Source organism: Rhinatrema bivittatum, chromosome 2, assembly GCF_901001135.1.
Source record: "Rhinatrema bivittatum chromosome 2, aRhiBiv1.1, whole genome shotgun sequence".
NCBI classification, from domain to species: Eukaryota; Metazoa; Chordata; class Amphibia; order Gymnophiona; family Rhinatrematidae; genus Rhinatrema; species Rhinatrema bivittatum.
Window position 1 is genome coordinate 43881550 of NC_042616.1, and position 24327 is coordinate 43905876.

A 24327-nucleotide genomic window follows, 5' to 3' on the forward strand; every position below is an offset into this window, starting at 1 on the left:
TGATGCTCCTCCTCCTTCCTGCCTGTGCGTCCCCGGAAGTAAACTTTGCCGGAGCTGCGTGGGCAGGAAGGAGGGGAAGCATCAGCGTGTGCAGAAGTGGAGCAGCACTTGCGTTTACGGACCGCCGCGAATCTCAAGTCGCAGCAGCCCGAGAAGAAGAAGAGGCCCGGTAGCAGGGCCACTGCAGAGCCCATCCTGCGGCGACCCGCAAAGAGAAGGCCTAGAGGTGAGTGAGAGTCTGTGCTTGAGTAACACAGCATGTGGGAGTGAGAGACTGAGTGTATGAATGATTGTATGAGACACAGCATGTGACAGTGAGAGGCTGTGTGTGTGTGTGAGAGAGAGAAATGCATGTGAGAATGAGAACCTGTGTGTTTGAGGGAAGAAGATGGAGAGAAAAGAAACAGAAAAAAAGACAATATAAAAGGAGTGGCAGCAGAAGAATTCATATATAAGGCGCACCGGATTATAAGGCGCACTTCCGATTTCTGAGAAAATCGTAGGTTTTTATGTGCGCCTTATAGTCTGAAAAATACGGTAATTGCTTACTCTCTAAAGATCACAGAAGCTTCCCACAAAATGGTAGGGTTAAAGCTAGGAGAAGATACCACACTAAGGGAAGAATGTTAGTGAGAGGCAAGGCCGGGACTCAGGTAGAAAAAAATAGGATGTCCAAATGTCTGGTTTGAGGTCAGAAAGTCTTATCTTTATCATCAAACTAATCGTATGATAGACTTGACAGCAGCATGGTTCCTGGTTATGTTTCTGAGTGAGAGACCAGAGGGAGCCCAGTCTACCACATCCTCTTTGAACACTCACCAGGGTAGGCTGGGCTCCCTCTGGTCTCTTAGTGTGGTATCTTCTCCTAGCTTTAACCCTATCATTTTGTGGGAAGCTTCTGTGATCTTTAGAGAGTAAGCAATTACTGACAGAAGAGGAAAGGAGTTGGTGGGTATTTGCTCAGAAGTGTTGTGGAGCGTTGACTTGTCTTTGCCTCAGCCCTGGATAGTGATGAGGAGTAGTTTGTTTTTTGATCTTGGTCAATCTGCCGAGAGGTTGCACAAGATTATTAGTCAGCCCACCGGGGAGGAGGGGTAACTTGCTGAGCAAGCACATGGATGATAAACAGCACCACAAAACAGGTGCATGGCTGTGTCAGAGAGTGAGGATGTATATGTGTGTGTGTAAAACTCCCCCCTGCCAATCTACACCAACCAGAACTCAAAAGAGGGGGGAAGGGTTAAGGGTGGGAGAGAGGGACCTGGTGCTGGGCAGGGGGGAAGAGAGGGAGGGGAAATGAGGGTGACAGCTAAGTGGTTGTATTTCTATTTAAACAATTGTAATTGTAAATGCCACATCTATGTGAATGAATTAGCATATTTGCAAACTCAATGTAAATTTTTGTCCTGCATTTTGTCTTTTTTGGAGGCAAATTTCTTCCTTTCGGGGTGCTCTGAGTTGGCCACCCTAAATAGAAATCTTAAAATTAAATTTAAAAGGGGATAAGGCCCACCATTTGGTGACCTTATCTAAAAGTCAAAATATGAGCTGAGGCCTTATAGTCAGAAACGCTGCAACCTGCAAGTGATAGCGCTCAGGGCAAACCCCCTCCTTCCCCTACTAAAGCTCGGCACCGCCCTCTGTGACATCATCAGTCCGAGCCCAGCAGGAAGAGGCGGTGCCAGAGTCTGAAGTCAGACAGAGCCACAAAGAGTCTTTTCTTCTCCTGTCCTTTAATTTGCAGATTAACTACAGCTGGAAACCAAACACCGCCAGTCCCAAATCTCAGTTTCTCTCCCTCCTCCTCTTGCCTCTGTAACAGCCTTGGAGTTGCACAGCAAGAGGAAAACACCCAACATTTCCTCTGCCGGAGAAAGCCCCCGATTCATTCCTAATCCTGAAAGCAGCGAGGAAAATGCCTGCAGGAGCTTCTGCTCAGGTAGGAGATTGCCCCCACTTTCCTGCCTTCTCTGTGCAAAATCTGCTGTGGCTTTCTAAGTTGGGACACTGCCGAGTCAGCCCTGACTTTAATAGGAAACTTGAGGCACAAAAAGGGCCCTCCTCAGTGTGAGGAGAGAGATTAGGAGTTCCACAAAATGAAATATCATTTTTCTCCTGCTAGACCAGTCCATTACACTTGGAATTTCCCTGCTCTTCAGCAGAAGGAGAAGAGGGCATGTCTCCTTCTAGAGCTTGTTTTTAGCTATAAAAGGGGCGTGGTTGCAAGCCCTTGCTAGTAGTCTCTATCTCCTATAGCTACGGACAAATGTAGATGATAGGGTTGCCAACTTTTCAATAGACCAGACCTGGACACTTGGGGTGGGGAGATGGTACTCTTCATTTGCATAAATTTTAGATCCTGCCAGTGAACTACCTTTACAGTGTATCTATGTATGCATTAAAGGGCAATAATGAGCTGATACAGGCAACAATTTCTGTTCCAGTCTCAGGGCAATGAAGGGGGCCTCCTCCCACTTAGCTGCTCCCATTTCTTATTAGGAGGTAATGGGGGGCACAAACTTTCTCCTCTATCTTTCTCTCATATGCATTCATTCACATGAGTGCGCACACACCCTCCCTCTCACACGTGATCTCAGAGGCTCAGAAGCCTGCTGGGCAGGGAGGGGGGGGGGGAAGAGGGAAACCAGGGCTGTCAGGTGGAAAAAACAACTGCCTAGAGGGCTGGGCACCAGTGCTGCATGCCATCATTGTTGTGGAATAAGTGCTCCTTAGCCCCTATGTGGCTGCTGGCTCAGCTGGCCAGTCATGTCATCCAAGAAGGTACTGCCCTCCTTCCCTCATGGTTAGCCATATTACCCATGTTGGCTGGGGTACTGGGCAGCCCAACAACAGGCCTGGGGGAAGATGGGCTCAGGGCAGGGAAAGGGCCAGGAAGGTGATAGAGGCATGGGTGGAGAGGGGGAGGGGGATCACTACAGTACAGTGTTTTATTTTTTATCACTAGGTACATTTCAAGTTATTAAGGGGCAAGACATAGGTCCAAAGTGAGACTTGAGAGAGGAAGGTACAGCCCTCAGAGCAACTTCCTGGACAGCTGCAGCTGTTGACTGGACTGTGAAAGACTGTGACCTATACCCTTCCTCCATGTATCCCCCTCTGTATTTCAACCCTCCCACACTCCTCATGTGTCACTCCTCTTTCCTTCCATTTTGTCGCTGTCCCTTATGTCTCTCTCCTCTACCCACCCTGCACCTCTGTCTGTCGCACCACCTTCTCCTTTGTTGCCTGTACCTGTCTCGGCAGGCTCACTGCAGTTCCTTTCTTGGTTCCTGGCCCAGCCCATTGTGAGGAAGGGGGTGGGACCAAGAGGGTCCTAGCTAAAGACATCTGTGGAGTCACTGGGAGCCGAGGGCCACCTCCTTTCCCTATGCTGGCCAAGGAGACAAGCAGCAGGAATGCAGAACAGCTCTCCTTTGAGAGACTCTGACCTGGCCTTTCTCTCCCTCTAACTAAGAGGCAGTGGGAGAGAGGAGGAGCCACCTGCAAAACCAGACTTAGTGTCCGTTCAGTACTTTTGACTGGACGCTGCACAGAATACCTGAAAACCTGGCTGTCCAGTCCAAAACTGGGCAGTTGGCAATTCTGCCAGATGAGCTTGGATTCCTCTGAGAGTCAAGGTGCAGCCCTGGCCTGATAGTTTGTCTAACTCCTTGAACAGCAGCCTTGAGGGGCTGATTTTCCCAGTATAACTGCTCCCCCCCCCCCCCCCCTCCCATCAGAAGGGTTCTTGGTGATAAGCTGCCTAGGAGTGGATCCTTTTTCTCTAGGGAACTGAGGATCCTTCATGGGAGGAGTCTCCTCTTCCATAAAAGCTGAAGATCCCTGAGGACCTGGCCTTTTTGAAAAGACATTTTCTTTTTAAAGAGGGAACTTGAGGTCCTCTTTCTTTCTTCTCCTTTGCCTCCTGTGCCTGGCCTGTCTGTAATGCATCTCCCAGACTTTGCACAGGAGGAATTAAGCGGGAAAAAAAAAAAGGGGGGGGGGGTAAAGACTGAAGGCAGGGCAGTTGAGCAGGTAACAGAGTCACGACCAGCTGGCCATTGGAGTTCCCCAGAGATTGCACTTTCCAGTTCCTGTGGCTCTTGCATTCAGTTGGGGGATGGATAAATCGCCCTAAATTCAGCGATTTCATCTCGTCTTGGGTGAGTCAGCATTCTACTTGCAGCCAATCCAACACGGGGGCTGTTCGAAACAAAAGAGATAGGGGAATCAGTGCCATGAAGCCATAGGTGCTTGGTTGGTGGTTCTAAGAGAGACCCCAGCTTTGATAGCTCTGTTTGCCCGGCACGCAATGGGGCCCTGAACTGAGATTCTCCAATAGGCTCAGCGGTGACCCTCCTATACAAAAGGAAGGGCCGTGGTAGAGCTTTGGGCTAGTAACTGCCTCTGGAGAAGAGGAACCACTGCCTCTAGGACAGCCAGGCCCAACGGCGTCCCCATTGAAGGAGGATCTTGGGGAAGGAACAATCAGAAAAGTTGGGCACCTGGGGTGGGGCCTGGGACTGGACCTGGCAAGGGGTCCCATGGGACTTGCTCCAGAGCCAATGCTGGTCAGGGGCACCAAACCTCCTGCATAGTGCGGACGCCTTGTTCAGTTGTGTGGTCAAGATCCCCATAAAAGATGAGAGGAAAGAGCAGGGCACGTTAAACGCCTGAGAGATTCCCAAGGGGTCACCAGCAGCTACAGCCACCCCGGACTCGGGGATGGGCCTTGGTCTGCAGGTGAATCGGAGCTGAGCACGCTGTCGAGCTCCCAGGGGGAAGGGGCGGGGCTCCTCATCAGAGGGGAGTTCCTCAGTTGTGAGCCTTTCCCGGAGAGAGAAGCTGTAGGTGACCCTGAAGAAGTAGGACCACAGAGCGGAAGACCCTGCAGAGGATAATTCCTTTTTTTAGGGAACCAGGAGGCCATGCTAGGCTGGATGGTGAACTGTGCGAAGGGCTAGTTAGAGCCCTCGCGGTCGGTGGCATTTTTTAGGAGCTATTTCTACACGCAGCGGACGAAGAGGCGTCCCTCGCCCAAGAGGGTCACCAAAATACTAGACCAAGTTAGGTACTTTTCGCACCTTAAGGTGGTCCAGGGCTTGTGACCACTTGCAAGCTATTGGGGCTAATGACGGCCTCCATAAAGATAGCCGCCTGGGCCAGATTGCATATGTGCCCATTGCAACAGACACTGGTCTTCAGCCTCTCAAGGTTACAATCGATGGCTATGGGTGGCCACGGTCGTTGGAGGAGAGTCTGGACTGATGGCTGGTTTCATCCAACCTCTTTAAAAGGGTTAGCGTTAGAACCACCTGACTGGGCTGTGCTAGCCCCAAATGCCAACCTGAGGGGGGGGGGGGGAGGAAGCTCGTTGCCATGGCCCGCTGACTCAAGGAAGATGCCCAGAGGAGGAAACTCTTTGGCTTATTAATAGGATAGATTTAAGAGCCATCAAGTTGGCATTTCAGGCCGCCTACGAAGAATGAAGAAAAGGCAACCAGAGTCCTCAGACAGCGCCACGGCAGTAACGTGTGTAAACAAGCAGAGGAGCACTTGCATCCCCCAAGCTCACGGAAGAGGTGAGCGGGATTCTCGGAGGGGCAGGGAGGAATCTAGCCCAGCGGTCAGCATTGCAGGAACAGAAAATGAGCAAGCAGAGTTTCTTAGCAGGAACAAGCTGGGCCCAGCAGGGGAGTGGGAATTTAGCCAGGAGACCCTCCCATATGATATTGGATCAGTGGGGAGGGGGGGGGGGGTGTCTACTGGCAGTAGACGTAAGAGTGACCCGGCTCCAGTGCCCAGCTAGAGAGGTTCTTCAGTGGGTGAAAGGCAGGATCCAAGGGGGATAGATGCCCCAATCCGTGCCTGGCCAAAGGGCAGACTCCTGTATGTGTGTCCACCTTGGCCCCTCTTATGCAACATAATAAAAAGATTAGAGGATCACCCCTCAGTGTAGCTCCAGATTGGCCGAGGAGATCTTGGGATGCAGACCTGATAAAGCTCCTAGTGGGGGGACCCCTGTGCAGCTCCCCAGGAAACGGGGGTCGCTGCGGCAGGATCCAGTATTAATGGAAGATACAGCTCCATTTTGCATTAAGGTTATTCCCAAGCAGGCGCGATGAGCCTGCTAAAAGCACGAAGGAACTCAACCTCATTAGCCTATACCTGGGTTTGGAGGTTATTTGACGATTACTGCCAGGAGCGTAAGAAGTCTGATTACTCCATGAATCCTAGGCTTCTTGCAGAAGGGCCTGGAGAATGGCTTAGCACTTAATTTACTGAGGGCTACAGGTAATGGCCATTTCCTGCTGCAGGGGCCACGCTAAAGATACCCAGTTAGCTGCACACCCCAATGTAGTGTACTTTATGAAGGGGATGAAGGCTATTTGTCCATCCTTCAGACCTAGCATTCCCCAGTGGGATCCTAGCAGGCCTGGATTTAGGAATAGGCAACGTAGGTCCAGGTTGCCAAACTTTTGTGAAGGCACCAAATAGCCTTAAAGAGGAGCCTATTTCCTGCTTCCCTTAGGACCATACGCCAACATAGTTTCAAAAGGGCGCCAAAATCTTAAATCCGGCCTGGGATCCTAACCTGATCCTTAGAGTGCTATCAGAAGCACCCTTTGAGCCCTTAGGGCAAGCATATGTTAAGGATCTGACATTTACAAAACCAAACAAACCCTACCTTTCTGTTAACAATCTGCTCCAGCTGACGCATTATTTTGGAGTAAAGGTCTTCTCATGCAACCATACAAACTGATTTCTCCATGTTCTTCCAAGCTGTGTCCTTACTTCTGCCACAGGTATTGTCCCCGTTCCATCTGAATCCGTTGATGTTACCACCAGCCTTTCGGAGAAAGAAATATAAGGGTAGAGATGAAAGACTGCACTTCCTGGACATGCCTCGTGCATTACTAAGAAACTTAAAGGCTACAAACCCTTTCAGGAAATCTGTTTGTGTTTCGCGTGAGACCAAAAAAAAGGAGAGAAGCAACTTCCAAGGCCACAGCGGGCTGGATTAAAGAATCGGTCGCCTTAGCTTACCCGCTCAATGGTACGCAAGTCCGAGGGGCACTCCAGGCAGAAACATCACTGGTCTCCCCAGGAAAAAAAATCTGCAGAGCGGCACTCGTTTTCCAAGTGCTGCAGGCTGGACGTACAGGTGAAGGAAAAAGTAACCTTTGTACCTGGGGTCTTTAAGACAGTCCTGTCTTCTTCCCAGCTTTTGTATCTTCCAAGTGTAATGGACTGGTCTAGCAGGAAGAAAAGGAAGGTAAAATTGTTCTTACCTGATAATTTCCTTTCCTTGAGTCCTGCTAGATCGGTCCAGACCCCACACTGGGAATAGAGGGGCCATAAGCAGAAATGCTTGAGGCCTATGGCTCTCTCTTTCTATCTCTTCACCCTCTCCTGAGAAAAAAAATATTAACATTAGATCATGCAAGAGAGAAGGGGTAAGAATAGGGTCCTTGTCTGCTTGCCTAAGGTGTGCCTTCTGTCTGTGTCGGCTGAGGAGTTGGGAACTCCCAAGTTTAACTTTCTTTCCTTGAGTCCGTTAACAGGTAAGAACAATTTTACCTTTGTGTCCCAGGTTCTATGTGTAACTGGTATCCAGATATTATAATCCTGCTTTGGGATTGTGTGTTATGAATTCTCCCGCCACTCCCCTGCCCCGCTGGTCCTCGGCACTGGGAGTTTTCTTGATGGAGGTGATGCAGAAGGGTTTGTGTTTCAGGTCCCAGTAACCTTTGAGGACATCGCCATCTATTTCTCCCGGGAGGAGTGGAAGAGTTTGGAAGGATGGCAGCAGGAGCTTTACAAGGAGGTGATGAGGGAGAATTACGAGACCCTGATCTCACTGGGTAAGGGGTCCTGTTAAGTTTTTATTAGCCCTGAGACAACATAATAAAAAATACATTCTTTTGTGTGAGGTTTTTCTGGTGTGATTTGCTTAAACAAAATGTGAGCTAGTGCTGTAGTGATGACTTTGCAGGTAATTTTCTAAGCCACAGTAAAAGAGTGCGTTCCATGAGAAACTTCCCACAGGAGAACTGCAGTTTAGTAACGCCCGTGTCGCAGTGAATGTAAGTCCCAGGGCAATGGTTGATCTCAGCAGCAGGCTGCAATTTTAAAGGGCCCACAGTCTCTTGTTGAGTCCTCTTCCACCTGCCTTTGTGTCCGATTAAAAGCCCTGGTGGCAGATCCCAACCCAGCTCAGTAAGTGGAGAGCTAGCCCTGAACCTCTTTCCTACCTTCCTGGGCTCCCAACCCTAGCTGGCCAAACCTTTCCAGTCCCCCCCACGCCTCTCACTGCTGTCCCTCTTCCCCAGCTTGCCCAAGGCGTTGGGCCCAGAGGGGGCAGGCGCAGTCCAAACTCGCTCCATTCTCTGCCCGCTGACCCAAAGCTTTCCTTGGCTTCACCGTTTTGGAGACTGACGGGGGCCAGGTTAGTGACGGAGGCTCTCGCTGGCTGGGGAGGGGGGGGTTATGCTGTATCTTTGGACACACGGGGTGAGGGTGGACTGTGGGGTTCCACGGAGGCTTGGGGCTCCTTTAATTTACGGATCCCAGAAGCATCGCCTGGCTAGAGCGATGAGCTGCTTGGCGTGAATTCCATGCGATGCACCTAATTACTTTTTCACTCACAGTGTGACTGATGTGTATTTGTGGTAAGCCGAAAAATCCCCAAATAGCACACTTTACTGTGATTTTACAGTTTGGTCAATTGGCCCTTTTGTGTATTGTCATCTTGCACATGTGTGGGAGGGGGGTGGGGAATTGATACGGGGGGGATGATCAGCACCAGAATATGCTGGAGTGAGGGGATAACCCCTGGGGAAGGAAGGGGGGGGTGTGGGGGGGAAAAGGGAGAGGTCAGCCACACTGGGAGTGGGTGGATGAGAGAGGGGCAGTGCTGGATGTGTGTGTAGGTGAGAGGGGGGCCTCTCCATCCTGTATCTGCCCCTCAAACTCCTGCCTTCACCTCCCTCTCCTGGATCCCCCCTCGCTCCTGAACCAAGATCCCGCTCCTCCTCCTCCCATTTCCCCTCTCTCCTTTTTGTTGTTTCCGTGGGTGGATTAAGACAAAATATTGACCCAGGGTGGGGGTAGGGGAGAGGAGTGTCTCTCCTTCCCTCCCCAAACCAGTGAAAGTCTTCATCCTTCCTCCTTGCCTTAACGACAGCCACAGACCCCGAAGTATCTAAAGCCCTGTGCACAAGAGGCTCCTCTAACATTACTCAATTTGCCACAAGTCCAGCAAGTCTCATCAGCTTTACACTTCTGTGCAGCTGATTCATCTTCTAACCTAGTCTCCTTTTTGAATTACTGTATTTTATTTAGCATTTACTCCACCATGGAGGACACTGCCAGGCCCGGTTACGTTTGCATGCAGCCTTCAGGACTGACTCCCTTGGCATAGGCAGGCAGTGCCTCTGCAAATAATCACAGTCAGAGTAAGGAAGAGCCACTCTCTTCCTTAATGCAACCCTTCCCCTCTTGTCTTGCAGGGAACAGGAGGGAAGGGTGAATTGGGAGTGAGCAGAGCAGCCCGAAGAAAGCTACTCTTCTTCCTAATGCTGCCTCTCCCCTCTACCGAGGCACAGGCCAGAACTGATGCTCCCTGATAGGGCAACCCACCCAAGGCCATTTCTAATTTTCCCCATCTCTCACCACCCCTCTTCTGTCTGATTCTCCCCCTCTTGTCCCCCTCCTTCCTGCCTTTATCCTCTCTCACCTGTACTCCATCGCCCCTTCTCCTCTGTCTCCGCGATTCCAATGCAAGTTTTTATCAATGCCTTACAGAATTTCTGTAACTTTACCACATTTTCTAACTTTTGCTGCACAGTCTGCACCTGAGCCACTGCCCAGAACTGGAGGCTGTGGTTATTGGGAGATTGGAATGGATGTCACATGACTGTCCATGGGTTATAGAAGGCTAGAATGGATGTCACACGGGGCTGTGTCAGGGGGTTATAGTGAGGGTAGAATGGATGTCACATGGGGCTGTGTCAGTGAGTATAGTGAGGGTAGAATGGATGTCACACGGGGCTGTGTCAGTGGGGGTTATAGTGAGGGGAGAATGGATGTCACACGGGGCTGTGTCAGGGGGTTATAGTGAGGATAGAATGGATGTCACATGGGGCTGTGTCAGTGGGGTTATAGTGAGGGTAGAATGGATGTCACATGGGGCTGTGTCAGTGGGGTTATAGTGAGGGTAGAATAGATGTCACTTGGGGCTGTGTCAGGGGGTTATAGTGAGGCTAGAATGGATGTCACACGGGGCTGTGTCAGTGGGGTTATAGTGAGGGTAGAATAGATGTCACTTGGGGCTGTGTCAGGGGGTTATAGTGAGGGTAGAATGGATGTCACATGGGGCTGTGTCGGCGGTTATAGAGAGGGTAGAATGGATGTCACATGGGGCTGTCAGTGAGGTTATTGTGAGGATAGAATAGATGTCACATGGGGCTGTGTCAGTGGGGTTATAGTGAGGATAGAATAGATGTCACATGGAGCTGTCTCGGGGTTATAGTAAGAGTAGAATGGATGTCACATGGGGTTGTGTTGGGGGTTATAGTGAGGGTAGAATGGATGTCACATGGGGTTGTGTTGGGGGTTATAGTGAGGCTAGAATGGATGTCACATGGGGCTGTGTCAGGGGGTTATAGAGAGGGTAGAATGGATGTCACTTGGGGTTGTGTTGGGGGTTATAGTGAGGGTAGAATGGATGTCACACGGGGCTGTGTCAGGGGGTTATAGTGAGGGGAGAATGGATGTCACACGGGGCTGTGTCAGGGGGGTTATAGTGAGGGTAGAATGGATGTCACACGGGGCTGTGTCGGTGGGTTATAGTGAGGGTAGAATGAATGTCACACGGGGCTGTGTCAGGGGGTTATAGTGAGGGTAGAATGGATGTCACACGGGGCTGTGTCAGGGGGTTAAAGTGAGGGTAGAATGGATGTCACACGGGGCTGTGTCGGGGGGTTATAGTGAGGGTAGAATGGATGTCACATGGGGCTGTGTCGGGGGGTTATAGTGAGGGTAGAATGGATGTCACATGGGGCTGTGTCGGGGGGTTATAGTGAGGGTAGAATGGATGTCACACGGGGCTGTGTCGGGGGAGCTATAGTGAGGGCAAAATGGATGTCCACAACTAAATTAAACAACCACCAAGATTTTAGCTACAGCCAAAACAAACAAAGATTAAAAAATGTGTCTATAAACCATATTTTTATTAATTTAAATCTCAAAATTACAAGGCAATGACTTGGCATTTAGAAATACTGCGACTGAAATGGAAATATTACCGTCCAAAGAAAATAAGGAAAAAAATCAAATTTTATTTCATGTCAACCTACAGTCATTAGAAGGAAGAAAAAATAGGAACAAAGGAAGCAAATAAAGAAACAGCAATAACATGCTTTTCTGTCTCTTGCCCTTACTGTAAAAGACCTACAAGCCCGACTCTTCCTGGGAGCTGAAACAGAAGAAAAAATAGGAACAAAGGAAGCAAATAAAGAAACAGCAATAACGTGCTTTTCTGTCTCTTGCCCTTACTGTAAAAGACCTACAAGCCCGACTCTTCCTGGGAGCTGAAACAGAAGATAAGCAATTTTTTTGGAATCGATGAGGAGCCTCAATTGTTCAGGAGGAACAAAGACTAAACAATCAGCATTCTGTCCTGCCACACGTTTCCAAGGATATCACACGTGCCTGGTGTGCTCGCCTCTTGCCAGAGAGCCAGGAAACCCTTCCTCTTTTCCTGGATGACCCTTGCCAGATCAGGATAAAGTCTGACATTTTGACCAATTCATATTCTTATAACACATAATTTCATAAATCCTGATAGAAACGGTGTAGCCCTTTCATCGTTTCCAAAACGCGGAACTTTCTAGAAAAGAAGTCAGATTTAACCTGTTTATAAAAGAGTGGGCAATCTGGTTTTGCTGATCCCTTACATGTGATGCATAGGAAAGAAAATTAATCTTAAGCAGAGGTATAGAGGTAGGGGACATGCAAAACTCACCCCCCCCCCCCCCCAAAAAAAAAAGGGTTTGTTTTTTTTAAGAGTCACAAGTGGCAGTTTGCTGATAGCCTTGGAGGAACTCAGCAAACATAAATTCAAGTGCTGCTGACGATATTCCAAGAATTCCACTGTCTGGAAAGGGATCCCTGCTCCTGAATTAAGGTAGTCTGAACACTTTAAAGCCTTTATTTTCTCTGTGTTCTTGCTTTCATGCTTCTGACCCAGAGGCTCAAATGTTCTCAGTAAGCCTATTAATTTTAATAGAGCAGTCTGCTAAGGAAACACCAAAGCCACCCATCAAATCCCAGAGAGAATTTAAAGTGGCTGCTGCTGGCTTCAGCAATGAACGAACGTACTCACCCGGAGAGAGACCCTGTGACACCTCAAGCATACGCAGAGCTGAAGAATCAATTGCAGCCACTTCCGGACCCCACCCTCCATGGAAGCAGAATGGTGAAGACCCAGAAGATTTTCTCCAGGAACCATAACTAAGGGGCAGGAGATGAAACTGCCCAGAAACTAGCACTTCCCAGCTATAAAACTCCTGCGACCTATCAGGCCGATTCAGTACAGTGCGCTCAGGTTAGCCCCAATCTAGATGCGCGTTTTCCACACGCTAATATTACCCCTTATACAGTAAGGGGTACTAGCGTGGGGAAAACACGTGTCCAACTCCCTCCCCCGAAACTAATAGCGCCCGCTACATGCAAATGCATGTTGATGACCCTATTAGTTAGTCCCGTGCGATACAGAAAGTAAAATGTGCAGCCAAGCCACACATTTTACTTTCAGAAATTAACACCTGCCCGAAGGCAGGTGTTAATTTCGGCTGGCACCGGGAAAGTGTACAGAAAAAACTGCTTTTCTGTACACCCTCCGACTTAATATCCTGGCGATATTAAGTCGGAGGCCCCAAAAAAAAAAAAAAAAGTTAAAAAAATCAGATATGCAGCAGCGCGCGCATGTTATAAAATCGGGCGTAGATTTGTTCACGCCGGGATGCACGAACAAATCTGCGCCCGCGCACAGGTTTTTAAATCTGCCCCATTGCTTCTGAAGTTTTCACACAGTTTTATTAGAGAGTTTAAATGTTGGACATGCTACTGCTGCTAGTCATGATTTTGTTTAATGTCTTAATGTTTTAAGTTTTTATATTCTCATTTTTATTTTATTTTAATGTATTTGTATTGCTTTGTCTCATTTTAATTTTACAGTATATACTGCATGTGTAACCTGTGTGTTTGGCTGAGGAAGCAGTTTAGAAATGTTTTAAATAAAATACACAGCTCTTCACGAGTTCCCTACCTTGTCTTCATGCAAACTTACTTTCTGTTTAATTGTCCTTTGATCTCATGTTGCCCAGTCGGACCATTGCCCATTAATTACATTCCATCATTACTAGTTCATCTGATTGGCTCAAGCTATGTCATGTAGAACAATCAGTTTGTTGATGACGGTAGCCTATATTTCAGTTGTAACTCCTGACAGCTTGATATCACAATATTCACAGTATCTCACTTGCGGTACAGTGTAATTGCATCTCCTGGGCCCATAACCCATTGTGTCAGGTTGCTGCCTATGTGCTCCATGACCCGCTAAGTTTTCTGGAACAAATTCTTCAGAATCAACCACCTGCAGTAAAACACCTCACTTCACACTTTTTAAGTTTCAGTTCTTTTCCTGAGCCACCAGGATTTTCCCAGTAAAATCCTTTGGTCAACAGTTGTAAGCCAGTCCAGTTTCCTAGGACCATATTTGACCTACTTCCCAACTGTACCTTTTTACATATTCAAAATCTCTAGCTCCAAGCTGTGGGAATCTGGGTCTGGATAAGCCCTTTCTCCTGGCTCTCCTTTACTTTCTCTTGTACCCTTGAAAGGCAGTGTTCTTTCTTAAGAGAGAGACTAAGCATATACAGTAGCTCTGTAATTAGCTTCAGCTGTATCTCCTGATTAGTAACACACCTTGCTGTAGTTGCTATCTTTGTCCTAATTGGTATTCTTGTGACGTTCACTGAACTACATTTCCCAGCAGCCCTATGTTTCCCGTTCCTTCTGACTTTACATTCCCTAGCCAACTCTAGTTCAACTTTCTTCTCTGTCTTAGGGCAGTGGTTCCCCTGGACCTCCATTTAGAGCTTCCTCTGCCTTCTGAAGTCTCATAATTGTCCTGTCTCTTCAGACCTCTTCTGCCTATGTGAAGCCCCGGTTCATCACACCCGTGTACACTACAGTAGGTTAATAATGCTCTGTCAATGCAAGTGGCTTGTGAACTGGCTGCCAAGCAGGCACAGGACATGCTTACGCCTCATGATAAGAGGATGATGAGACTGAAAACAATAAAATATGAAAGCATAAAACACAAAATTGAAGACATTAACATAGAAATGACGGCAGAAAAAGACCAATCGGCCCATCTAGTCTGTCCAGCAAGCTCCCACACTTATTTTCCCATACTTATCTATTTCACCAACCACCCATACTTATCTGTTTCATTCAAATTTCATGCCACCCCCTGCCATTGATGCAGAGAGTAATGTTGGAATTGCATCAAAGGTGAACATAAGGCTTAATGGATAAGGATAGTAACCGCCGCATCAAGCAAGTTACCCCAATGCTTGTTTACCCAGACTGCACAGATCGATGCATTGTTGTAAACATAGGTAGGGTCATTTTAAACAGCTGAGTAGGGTTAAAGCTGGCGGGTACTGTTATGCGCTTTAATCCCCTTTGAAAATTCATGGGTGCATGTGGAAGCTGTCGCAGCTCTCAAAAGCAGGTGTATCTTTGTGCATGTAGTTTTAAACACATACTTTCAAAAGTACGCAGCTTCACAAAATTGTGTTCTGCGTGTTCCTTTACGTGCATAGACCCTAAACTGATTTTCAAACCAGGGTTTCTGCGCATAAATCCTTTGAAAAAGCAGATCCATAATGTGTTATGTAAACTTCTTCTAAAAATAAAATAGCTTTTCTAATACATAATGACCACATTGGGAAGGTTTCCTGGGATAGCAGGTATCTCAAGCTTTATTCTAAAAGTACAGCGGTCTTTACTGTCCTGGGCCCCTTGTTTTCTAAATCACTATGTGCTGAAGAAAGGGCAAATACAAGCAGTTTCCAGTGTGAAGACCACAGAGTTGGGTTGATGCCTGCAGGGGTTCTCCTGCTGGGCTGTACCCAGAGTCCTCCTTTACATAAGATTATGTGGGCAGAAGCCTGCACTGTAGTCTCAACGGATGGAGATTTTAATCATTGTGGACACAAAAACATCCAATCTGTGCTTTTTGCTAATGAGAAGTTATCTAGCAAGAGGTAGTTCTAAATTGTCTTCAATAACATCATTGTTCTTCCCTTCTGTAAATATATGAAGAGTAGTTTTCATACTCCCCCTGGTGCTTGCAGGCCTGCAGGTACTTCATACAAAGATGCTGGCATATAAATATTCACACGGAAATTCCTCGCATACTTTTCTTTTGAAACTATGATGGAGGACGGTACCACGGTAACTTTTTAACCTGTGTACTGTGCAAGTGAAAAATAGTGCAAAAGCACGCAACAGGATTTCAAAATGAAATCCTCGTGCATTTCAGGGGCCCACTCTAAACCTGCCACTGACACTGCCCCTTTTTCTTGCATAGAGGCTGGGCAATTATCAAAGGGTTATTGTCCCATCTACCCATGGAAATGCCTTTCAAGATTGTGCTCAGTAGGTTTTCTTGAAGTAAGCAATCCCCCTGAAGCAGGTATCTAGCTGAACTGTGGCCATATTTGGTTAACTTTTTAAAGAAACTTAAAAAATGTTTCATGAAAAAAAAAAAGTAAATGATCGTAGTTTTATGCATTTACACTTATCTCTGGAATTACAACTGTAATCATTCTTTCCTCCTTGCTCTTCTGCCTTTCTCCCATGCTCTTTAGTTGTAATATTCCCTCTTGAGCCGGGTTGCCTCTCTCGTTTGGCCCGTGCTCACTATTTTACTGCACATTGCAGTGATGGCCTTCAAGCTGTTTGCATTGGGGCAAAGCCTGCAGGTACCGGTTTTCAAAGTGAAAGTATGGGGACTTTTAAAATGGAAAATAAGGTGAGAAGACTTGAAAAATACAGTGTGTGTGCCTTCTTTTCCACTCCCTTCTTAAATGTGTAGCTGGGATCACTTCTGCTCACTGCAGCTTAAAAGTATGCACAAACTTTTAAACACGCTGAGGGAGGGCAGGCTTCAGAAAGCCAGGTTATCTACATAAAATGCTGTTTACTTGGGCAAAGGGCTTTGAAAATTGTCCTCCTTGAACACCAGAGACAGATACAGGATACATAATTAGACTTTTTTCTTTTACATGCCAGAGGACATGACTCAGTGTTGCAGGGCGATTTTGTGATGCAATATATGTGCTCTTGTCGTAAGAATAGCAGAAACACAACAAGTAAAAACAAATGTTACCATATTATTGGACTTGTTAAACTGTTTTTCTACTATAATAATTTCCAGTGTTTGTTTTTTTAATCTAGTAAATGATGATTCCAGAAACAGTAATACAGGGACGCATCGCTCAGAAATCAGTGAGAATTTGGAAGGGAACAAAAGATTACCAGAAAGAGACAGAGAGGAAACTTCTTGTTTTGACTGGGGGAGAAATTACAGAAATCAGAGCATCTCCAAGAATAAGCAAACAAATTCAACAGGAGCCTCTGCTGAGAACTCTACTGTATGTGAGCAAAGTGCCAATAATATGCACACAGGGGAGGAGCAGAGAAAACAGAGAACAGAACAAAGATGTTTATGTGATGTATGTGGGATATTCTTCAGGAATGTTGTTGCTCTGAAATCACATCAGAGATGTCACGCTAAAGAGAGACTGAGTACACATAAAGATTATGGGAATATTTTCAGTCAGAAGGGAGAACTGCTGCAACAGCAGAAAACAAACACACAAGAGTTGCCTTTTACATGCTCCGAATGTGGGAAAGGTTTCACTACGAAGGAAGAGCTGATGCACCACCAGAAAATCAACAATGGGGAGAGACTATGCACAACTACAGAATATGAGGAAAGCTTTATTAACAAAGCAGACCATACAAAGTGCAAGAAAATCTACACTGAAGAGAGAGCATTTTCATGTACTGATGGTGACAAAAGCTTCAATCAGAAAGAACATTTCAGAAGACTCCCAAAATTCTACCAAGGAGAGAGCCCAATTTCAAGTAAAGAATGCAATAAAACCTTCTTTCTGAATAATGACTCTTCGAGGCAGACAAAAAACCATACTGGTGAGAGACCATTCTCTTGCACTCAATCTGAAAAATTCTTCAGTGGGAAGGAAGACAACTCACAAGAGAAGAAATCCCACAAAGGAGAAAGTCAAGGTACATATAAAAGCTTAAGTCAGAAGACCAATTTCACAGTCCACCGGAAAATCCATACTGCAGAAAAACAATTTACCTGTAGCGAGTGTGGTAAAAGCTTTGGTCAGAAGATATCTCTCATATGGCATCAGCGAATCCACTATGGAGTGAAACCATATACATGCACTGAATGCGGTAAAAGCTTCATGACAAAGGGAGCCCTCACAAGCCACACAAATATTCACAAAGGAAGGAAATCATTTATATGTGCTGAATGTGATAAAAGCTTCAGAACAAAGAGAGACTTCTCAGACCACCAGAGAATCCACACAGGAGTGAAACCATTTACATGTACTGAGTGTGATAGAAGCTTTAGGACAAAGAGAGAACTCACATATCACCAGAGAATCCATAGTGGAGTGAATCAATTTACATGTACAGAATGTGGTAAAAGTTTCAACCGCAAGACAAACCTCACATTGCATGAAAGCATCCATACAGGAGCAAAACCATTCACATGTAGTGAGTGTGGTAAGAACTTTAGGACAAAAGGAGGCCTCACAGGCCACCAGACTATCCATGATGGAGTGAAACCATTTATGTGTGCTGACTGTGGTAAAAGCTTCAGGATAAAGGGAGATCTCACAAATCACCAGAGTATCCACACACAGGTAAAACCATTTGCATGTACGGAGTGCGGCAAAAGCTTCAGGACAAAGGGATATCTTGCAGGCCACAAGAGTATCCACACAGGAGAGAAACCATTTACATGTACTGAGTGTGGTAAATGCTTCAGAACAAAGGCACAACTCGTAGGCCACCAGAAAATCCACACAGGATTGAAACCATTTGCATGTACAGAGTGTGGCAAAAATTTCAGTCATAAAGCAAGCCTCAATGTGCATCTAAGAATCCATACAGGAGTTAAACCATTCACATGTATTGAGTGTGGTAAAGCATTCACTCATATGACAAATTTCCAAGTCCACCAAACGATACACAAAGGAATTAAACCATTTTCATGTACTGAGTGTGGTAAAAGCTTTAGAAGAAAGGAAGATCTCACAATCCACCAGAGAATACACACAGGAATGAAACCATTTTATTGTACTGATTGTGGTAAAAGTTTTAGGATGAAGAGAGACTTTGTAAGCCACCAGAATATACATAATGGAGTGAAACCATTTACATGTAGTGACTGTGGTAAAAGCTTAAGAACAAAGGGAGAACTCACAAAGCACCAGAATACCCATACAGGAATGAAACCTTTCACATGTATTGAGTGTGGTAAAGGCTTCAGGACAAAGGGACACCTTGCAGGCCACAAGAGTATCCACACAGGTGTGAGACCATTCCCATGTACTGAGTGTGGTAAAAGCTTCAGGACAAAAGCACATCTTACAGGCCACCAGAAAATCCACACCGGAGTGAAACCATTTGTATGTACAGAGTGTGGTAAAAGCTTCATTCACAAGGCAAACCTCAACGTGCATCTAAGAATCCATACAGGAGTGAAACCATTCACGTGTAGTGAATGTGGTAAAACCTTTGCTCATATGACAACTATCAAACTCCACCAAACAATACATACAGGAATGAAACCATTTTCATGTACTGAGTGTGGTAAAAGCTATAAGAGAAAGGAAGACCTCAAAATCCATCAGAAAAGAGGTCATATGATGCTCTAGTCTGAGCAGCAGCAATGAAATGGTGTTCCCACCATTGCCCTGGTAAACTTTATTTTACAATAAAGTTATATATCAACATGCTGATATATCCAAGCTACTTCCTACTCAATCTATATCCAAGATGTGGGTGGTTAAGGTAGCCAAATCTCAACCTTTGTATTGTAAAATTAATTTGGAGAAAGGGAATGTAGGCTTTGTGGATGCGATTTCCTCAGAAGAAAAGAACTGGGCTGCTGCATCCCCAACCTGTATTACAGCCACTCTTAAACACTTAATGGCTAAATTATCTGATGAACTTACCAAATGCATTGATTCTTGGCTCAGTATTGTTGTTGACAAAGTGGCTCAGCTTGTCACATTGTTCCAGGCACAAACGACCAGAATCAACGAGATAACAGGACAGATGGGTGATTTGGAGCATACAATGACTAAGTATGATCAGAAGATTGATGCTTTGGAATGGAAGGCTAAGGCTAGATGACATGCAAGATGACATAGAAAATTGAAATCATAGGAATAATTTGCCAAGTATTGGCCGTCTCATCCCTCACCTCAGGCAGCAGATTGCCTTGAGCCGCTCCAGGTTGGCAGGCCTTTGCCGAGATAAAGCGGGGCCTCGGGCAAAAAGATATCACATATGCGATGTTATATCCCACAGCTAAGGATAGTCAAGCAAGAACTCTCCAGAGGAAGCAAAGCAGTTCTTACAAATGTTGCTGTGATGTTTCTTAATCCATGAACTGAGCCTGTTTGTATTTTTTTTTTCAGGCTTTTTCTCTCTCCATTGTTACTTTTAACTTTCATGCCATTTCTTAAGCCTGAAAAGATATGATGGGCCCTTGTGAAGCAAGATGAATTTTTTTGACTACTATTTGTCTGCTGTATTAGATTTTTTATTTTTTTTGAGCAGTGGTCCACATGTGATTCGGACTATTTTGCTTAAATTTTTTTTTTTTCATATATCTGGATTATGGATTTTTTTTTTTTACAAAACTGCAACAGGTTCTTGCTGTGCAGTGCCAATCCTTTTATGGACAGTTTGTCTTTCCATTGGAACATTATGTGAAGTTGGAGGAAGTTTTTGCCTTTTAATTTGGGTTACAGGCAGAATTGTTTTCATTATTTGGGACTTTGCTCTGATTTGCAGTGAGAGAATTCTGTTGTTGGGACTATTTTTGTTGTTTTTTTTCTGTGTGCTAAATATTTTCTCTCCGTTTTTCACATTCTAGAGATGTGGTTTACGTGTGGGATGGTCTTTGGGTTTGCGCCCTGGTCCTGGGACTGTTCCAAAACAGGGCAACAGGAAGTGGTTTGAGCTTTAGACCTGATTTCTCTGCGGGTGCATGGCTTGCATCTTTCTAAGTATGGGAGGGCTACTTGCTGTTTGTGGGTCTGTATTTGGGGGAAGGAAATCGGGGATTGCTTATTGTTTGAGCTTTGAAGGGGCTTTAAAATTTAAAAAGTCAGGCAGTTAGAGGTTTGTAATCAATTTTTGCATCGCAGGACTGAGGTTTATCAGAGACTTTGTTTTTCCTATGTTGGGGTCATGCAAAAAATTAGCTATTTTTTTCTCATCGGGCTGTGTATGCTTTTGGTCAGATTATTTGCCTTCTTGTGACTTTGGGCTCTAAATTACCCTTTGTATCTCTGGATGTTCGAGGGATGTCTTCTCCAGGTTGGAGCATAACAAATTGGTTAGGAGCTGAGTGGGAAAAGTTTTATCCTGCTGCTTACAATACTAAAGGCCTGATTCTCAAAAGCCTTTGCATGCTTCAAACTGGGTTTTAAATGTGTAAATCCACTTTACCCATGTAAGTGGGCTTTTGAAAATTGCTACAATATGTGCCATTGAATTCTCCATATGTTTTAGCCCATGTAAAGTGCACTTAAATGCAGGTAAATGGCTTTTGAAAATTGCCATGGTAGCAAGTTAAATTTATATGCATAACGCCTTTGAAAAATAAGAGCTGTGGTGTATGCATTTTGATGCACAAATCACTTCCTCTGCAGGTTATTAAATCTTTCCAAGACCTGGATGGCAGATTTGTTATATGAGCATGTGATTTGTATGGGTCTGGTTTTACATTAGTTGAGGTATATGTCTCGAATGTGCCACAGACTTCTTTAATGCCTTTTTTTCTAGGTTGGGTCAAAATCCCACTGATAAATTAGCTATTGGAGGGGACTGCAATGTTTGTTTAAATTTTTCCTTGGATAGATTGGGGTCGGGGGGGAGTTAGAAGAAGTGATTCTTCTTCTCTTGAATTAAATCATAGGTTGCAGGTCTTATATCTGACTGATGTTTGGATGGGCCGTAACCCAGGGCTTCCCAAACTTTTAGCCAGTGTGACCCCATTTTAGCGCTTGAAAATTCACTTGACACCAGAGGAGAACCAAAACAAATTGGCAGGGGTACGGTCCCCCTCTAACAATAACTCTTCTCCCTCTCCACACTCCAGATGATCCCTCTCGACCTCCTCACCTACAGTAGATGCACTTTTTCAACCTCCACTCCCCTCACTTTTCCATTCCATCTCCTCACACCCCCCTCTCCAGCCCTTTATGTATTCTCCGACTGATCCTCTCTCACTCCCAACAGATCCTATGTCATCCCTTACCTTTCATCCCATTCCCACCTCAGTCTCATCCCCCATTTCCCTCTATCATGTCCCAGCCTCACCTCTTCCCCCTCCAACTGTTCTCTCACATTCCCCCCAGCGGATCTCCTCTCACTCCCTAGCAACTCTTACATCCCCCAGGTGATTGTCTGTCATTCCTCCCTCTCTCACTCTCCACAACAATCTGTCTCTACCTTAGCCAATCCTCAAACCCCTCCTGCAACTCATCCCATCCTTCAAATAGCCTTCCTCTAAATATCCCCTTGGTCAGGGTCAGTGGCAGTATATTCCTTTGGGCCTGGACCAAAGGTGGAAGACAACTGATGGGAAGGAAAGGGAGAAGGCTGATGATAAGGGCAATATTTTTCTCTTGAGTAGGTTCAGTGGTTCATGAGGAGAGAGGAGCAGTGGCAATCTTCATCAGCCTGTGCACATGCAACCCTCCTATCCCCTCACGGCTGGTCCTAAGCCTGACAGTGAACTGCAAGGAGCAGCAGCATCATAGCTAATGAAAGCCAGCATGGGGTCTGTGGGCTAAGGCAAGCTCACAGGCCCTGCAGCAGCCCTTATCCCTCTGTTACGGAGCGTGCAAGGCTGCCCAAAATTGGCAGCCTGCGCACGCCGAGCCTTGCAGTCTACCTCCGTTCCCTCCCGCCTCCCCCCACATTCCCCTCCCTTCCCCTCCCTATTCCACCCCCCCAGCCCTATCTAAACCCCTCCTACCTCTTGTTGTACAAGTTACGCCCGAAGCAGGCGTAACTTGCGCGCACCGGGCCGGAAGCCGGCACGCGATTCCCAGGCCCGGGAGCCGTTTCGGAGGCCTCGGCCACACCCCCAAAATGCCCCTGGGCCGAAACCAAGCCCGCAGCCCCACCCCCAAATGACGTGCCGCCGAGACACGCCCCTGACACGCCCCCTCCAGGAAAGCCCCAGGACTTACGCGCATCCCGTGGCTTGCATGCGCCGCCGAGCCTACTCAACATAGGCTCGGCGCGTGCAGGGGGTACTTCAGCCAGGTTTTCGGGGGGTACACGCATACCCCTTTGAAACTCTGGCCCTAACTGCAGTAACCACATGCTCTGGCAACAAATTCCAGAGCTTAATTGTGCATTGAGTGAAAAAGAATTTTCTCCAATTAGTCTTAAATGTGGTACTTGCTAACTTCATGGAATGCCCCCTAGTCCTATTATCCGAAAGTGTAAATAACCGAAACACATCTACTCGTTCAAGACCTCTCATGATCTTAAAGACCTCTATCATATCCCCCCTCAGCCGTCTCTTCTCCAAGCTGAACAGCCCTAACCTCTTCAGCCTTTCCTCATAGGGGAGCTGTTCCATCCCCTTTATCATTTTGGTTGCCCTTCTCTGTACCTTCTCCATCGCAACTATATCTTTTTTTAGATGTGGCGACCAAAATTGTGCACAGTATTCAAGGTGTGGTCTCACCATACAGAGGCATTATGACATTTTCCATTTTATTAACCATTCCCTTCCTAATAATTCCTAACATTCTGTTTGCTTTTTTGACTGCTACAGCACGCTGAGCCGATGAGTTTAAAGTATTATTTTTGTATTTTGCTCTCTTTGGTATTCCACTGCTCAGAGACTAGTTTCTCAGGCTTTTTATTTCAGTTTTGTCTGCTTCTTTCTGTTTCTAATTTGTAATCTCTTATTTCTATGTTAGCTAAAGGTTGGTCTCTGTTTTGCCTGTGTGTGTGTGTGGCTGAAGTGCAGTATTTCTGCTTGCATGAAGTTTCTCTGTAGTAGTCCAGCTTGTTCTGTTATTCCAGTAAGTGATGTATTAATGTTCTAGGGTCTGATGTAGTATTTGCATTGCTGCTTTTTCATAAGGTTGCTGTTATTTGAATCCTGAGAGTCATTGCTGTGATTGTATGGTATGGTAAGGTTCTAGATGTCTCCTGTTTTACAGGAGTTTGAGTTACTTCACAAAATAGCAGTGGAGGGATATTTTTGCTGAGGTGACACCAGAATTAGAATTTTTTTTCATGTTAGTTGTAATGTGAAATGTCCTAGCTCTGCTCTGCACCTGTTCTGATGATTAATGCTATTTTATTGTAGTTATGATGATTTCTGGCTTTCTGCAAAGAGGATTCATGAAAGAATATATTAAATTTTATTTTATCACATGATTGATTGGATCTGATTGTTTTCTTTGCTTTTTACATGATATACTTGTGCATTTATAAACTGCAATAAATATAAAATAAATTAATACAGATTAATAAGAAATGTTGAATGCTGGTAAGTGCTTGAAATAATTGAGGTAAAATATTTTAAAGTTTCATTCATGATGCATAATAATGCCAGTATATGGCATTATTTATCAATAAGAATACAACTAATAGGTCTCAGACCTGCATGCCTACAGCCCACCCATGTTAACATTGTCCCCACCCAAAAAATCAATTCTGGTTACACCACTGATATGCATGCTGAAGAATGACACTTGGGCTCTCAGCATAATCAGAAAAGGAGTTACAGACTGGCACTATCCGCTTCCTCTAAATCTTCCAATCGGATTCATCCAAATCAGTGGGTTCAAAGGTCTGCTCTAGCAAAAACAGCTCAGAATGAAAGGAGTCCTGCACTGGCTTGTGCTGCTTCCATATAGAGTCCCTCCCTCCCTCTGA

The 24327-nt window shown here is 45.9% G+C and overlaps 1 protein-coding gene across 2 annotated transcripts; it reads left to right on the forward strand.

Annotated features, from left to right (window-relative positions):
• Nucleotides 1-1401: 1401 nt before the first annotated feature.
• LOC115085952 (gastrula zinc finger protein XlCGF58.1-like) lies at nt 1402-22331 on the forward strand. Of its 2 annotated transcripts, XM_029592515.1 has the most exons (3): nt 1402-1939; nt 7739-7865; nt 16537-22331. In XM_029592515.1, the coding sequence occupies exons 1-3, from the start codon at nt 1916-1918 to the stop codon at nt 19056-19058; spliced, it is 2673 nt and encodes an 890-aa protein (XP_029448375.1). In that variant the 5' UTR covers nt 1402-1915; the 3' UTR covers nt 19059-22331. The 2 variants fall into 2 exon arrangements, with proteins under 2 accessions (XP_029448375.1, XP_029448376.1); XM_029592516.1 differs by lacking the exon at nt 7739-7865.
• The last annotated feature ends 1996 nt before the right edge of the window (nt 22332-24327 follow it).

Excerpts from the sequence above, each read along its gene's own strand:
- LOC115085952 (XM_029592515.1), top strand. The coding sequence starts at position 1,916 with ATGCCTGCAGGAGCTTCTGCTCAG. Across the intron at positions 1,940-7,738 it reads CTGCAGGAGCTTCTGCTCAG|GTCCCAGTAACCTTTGAGGA; the intron begins GTAGGAGATTGC and ends TTTGTGTTTCAG. Across the intron at positions 7,866-16,536 it reads CGAGACCCTGATCTCACTGG|TAAATGATGATTCCAGAAAC; the intron begins GTAAGGGGTCCT and ends TTTTTAATCTAG.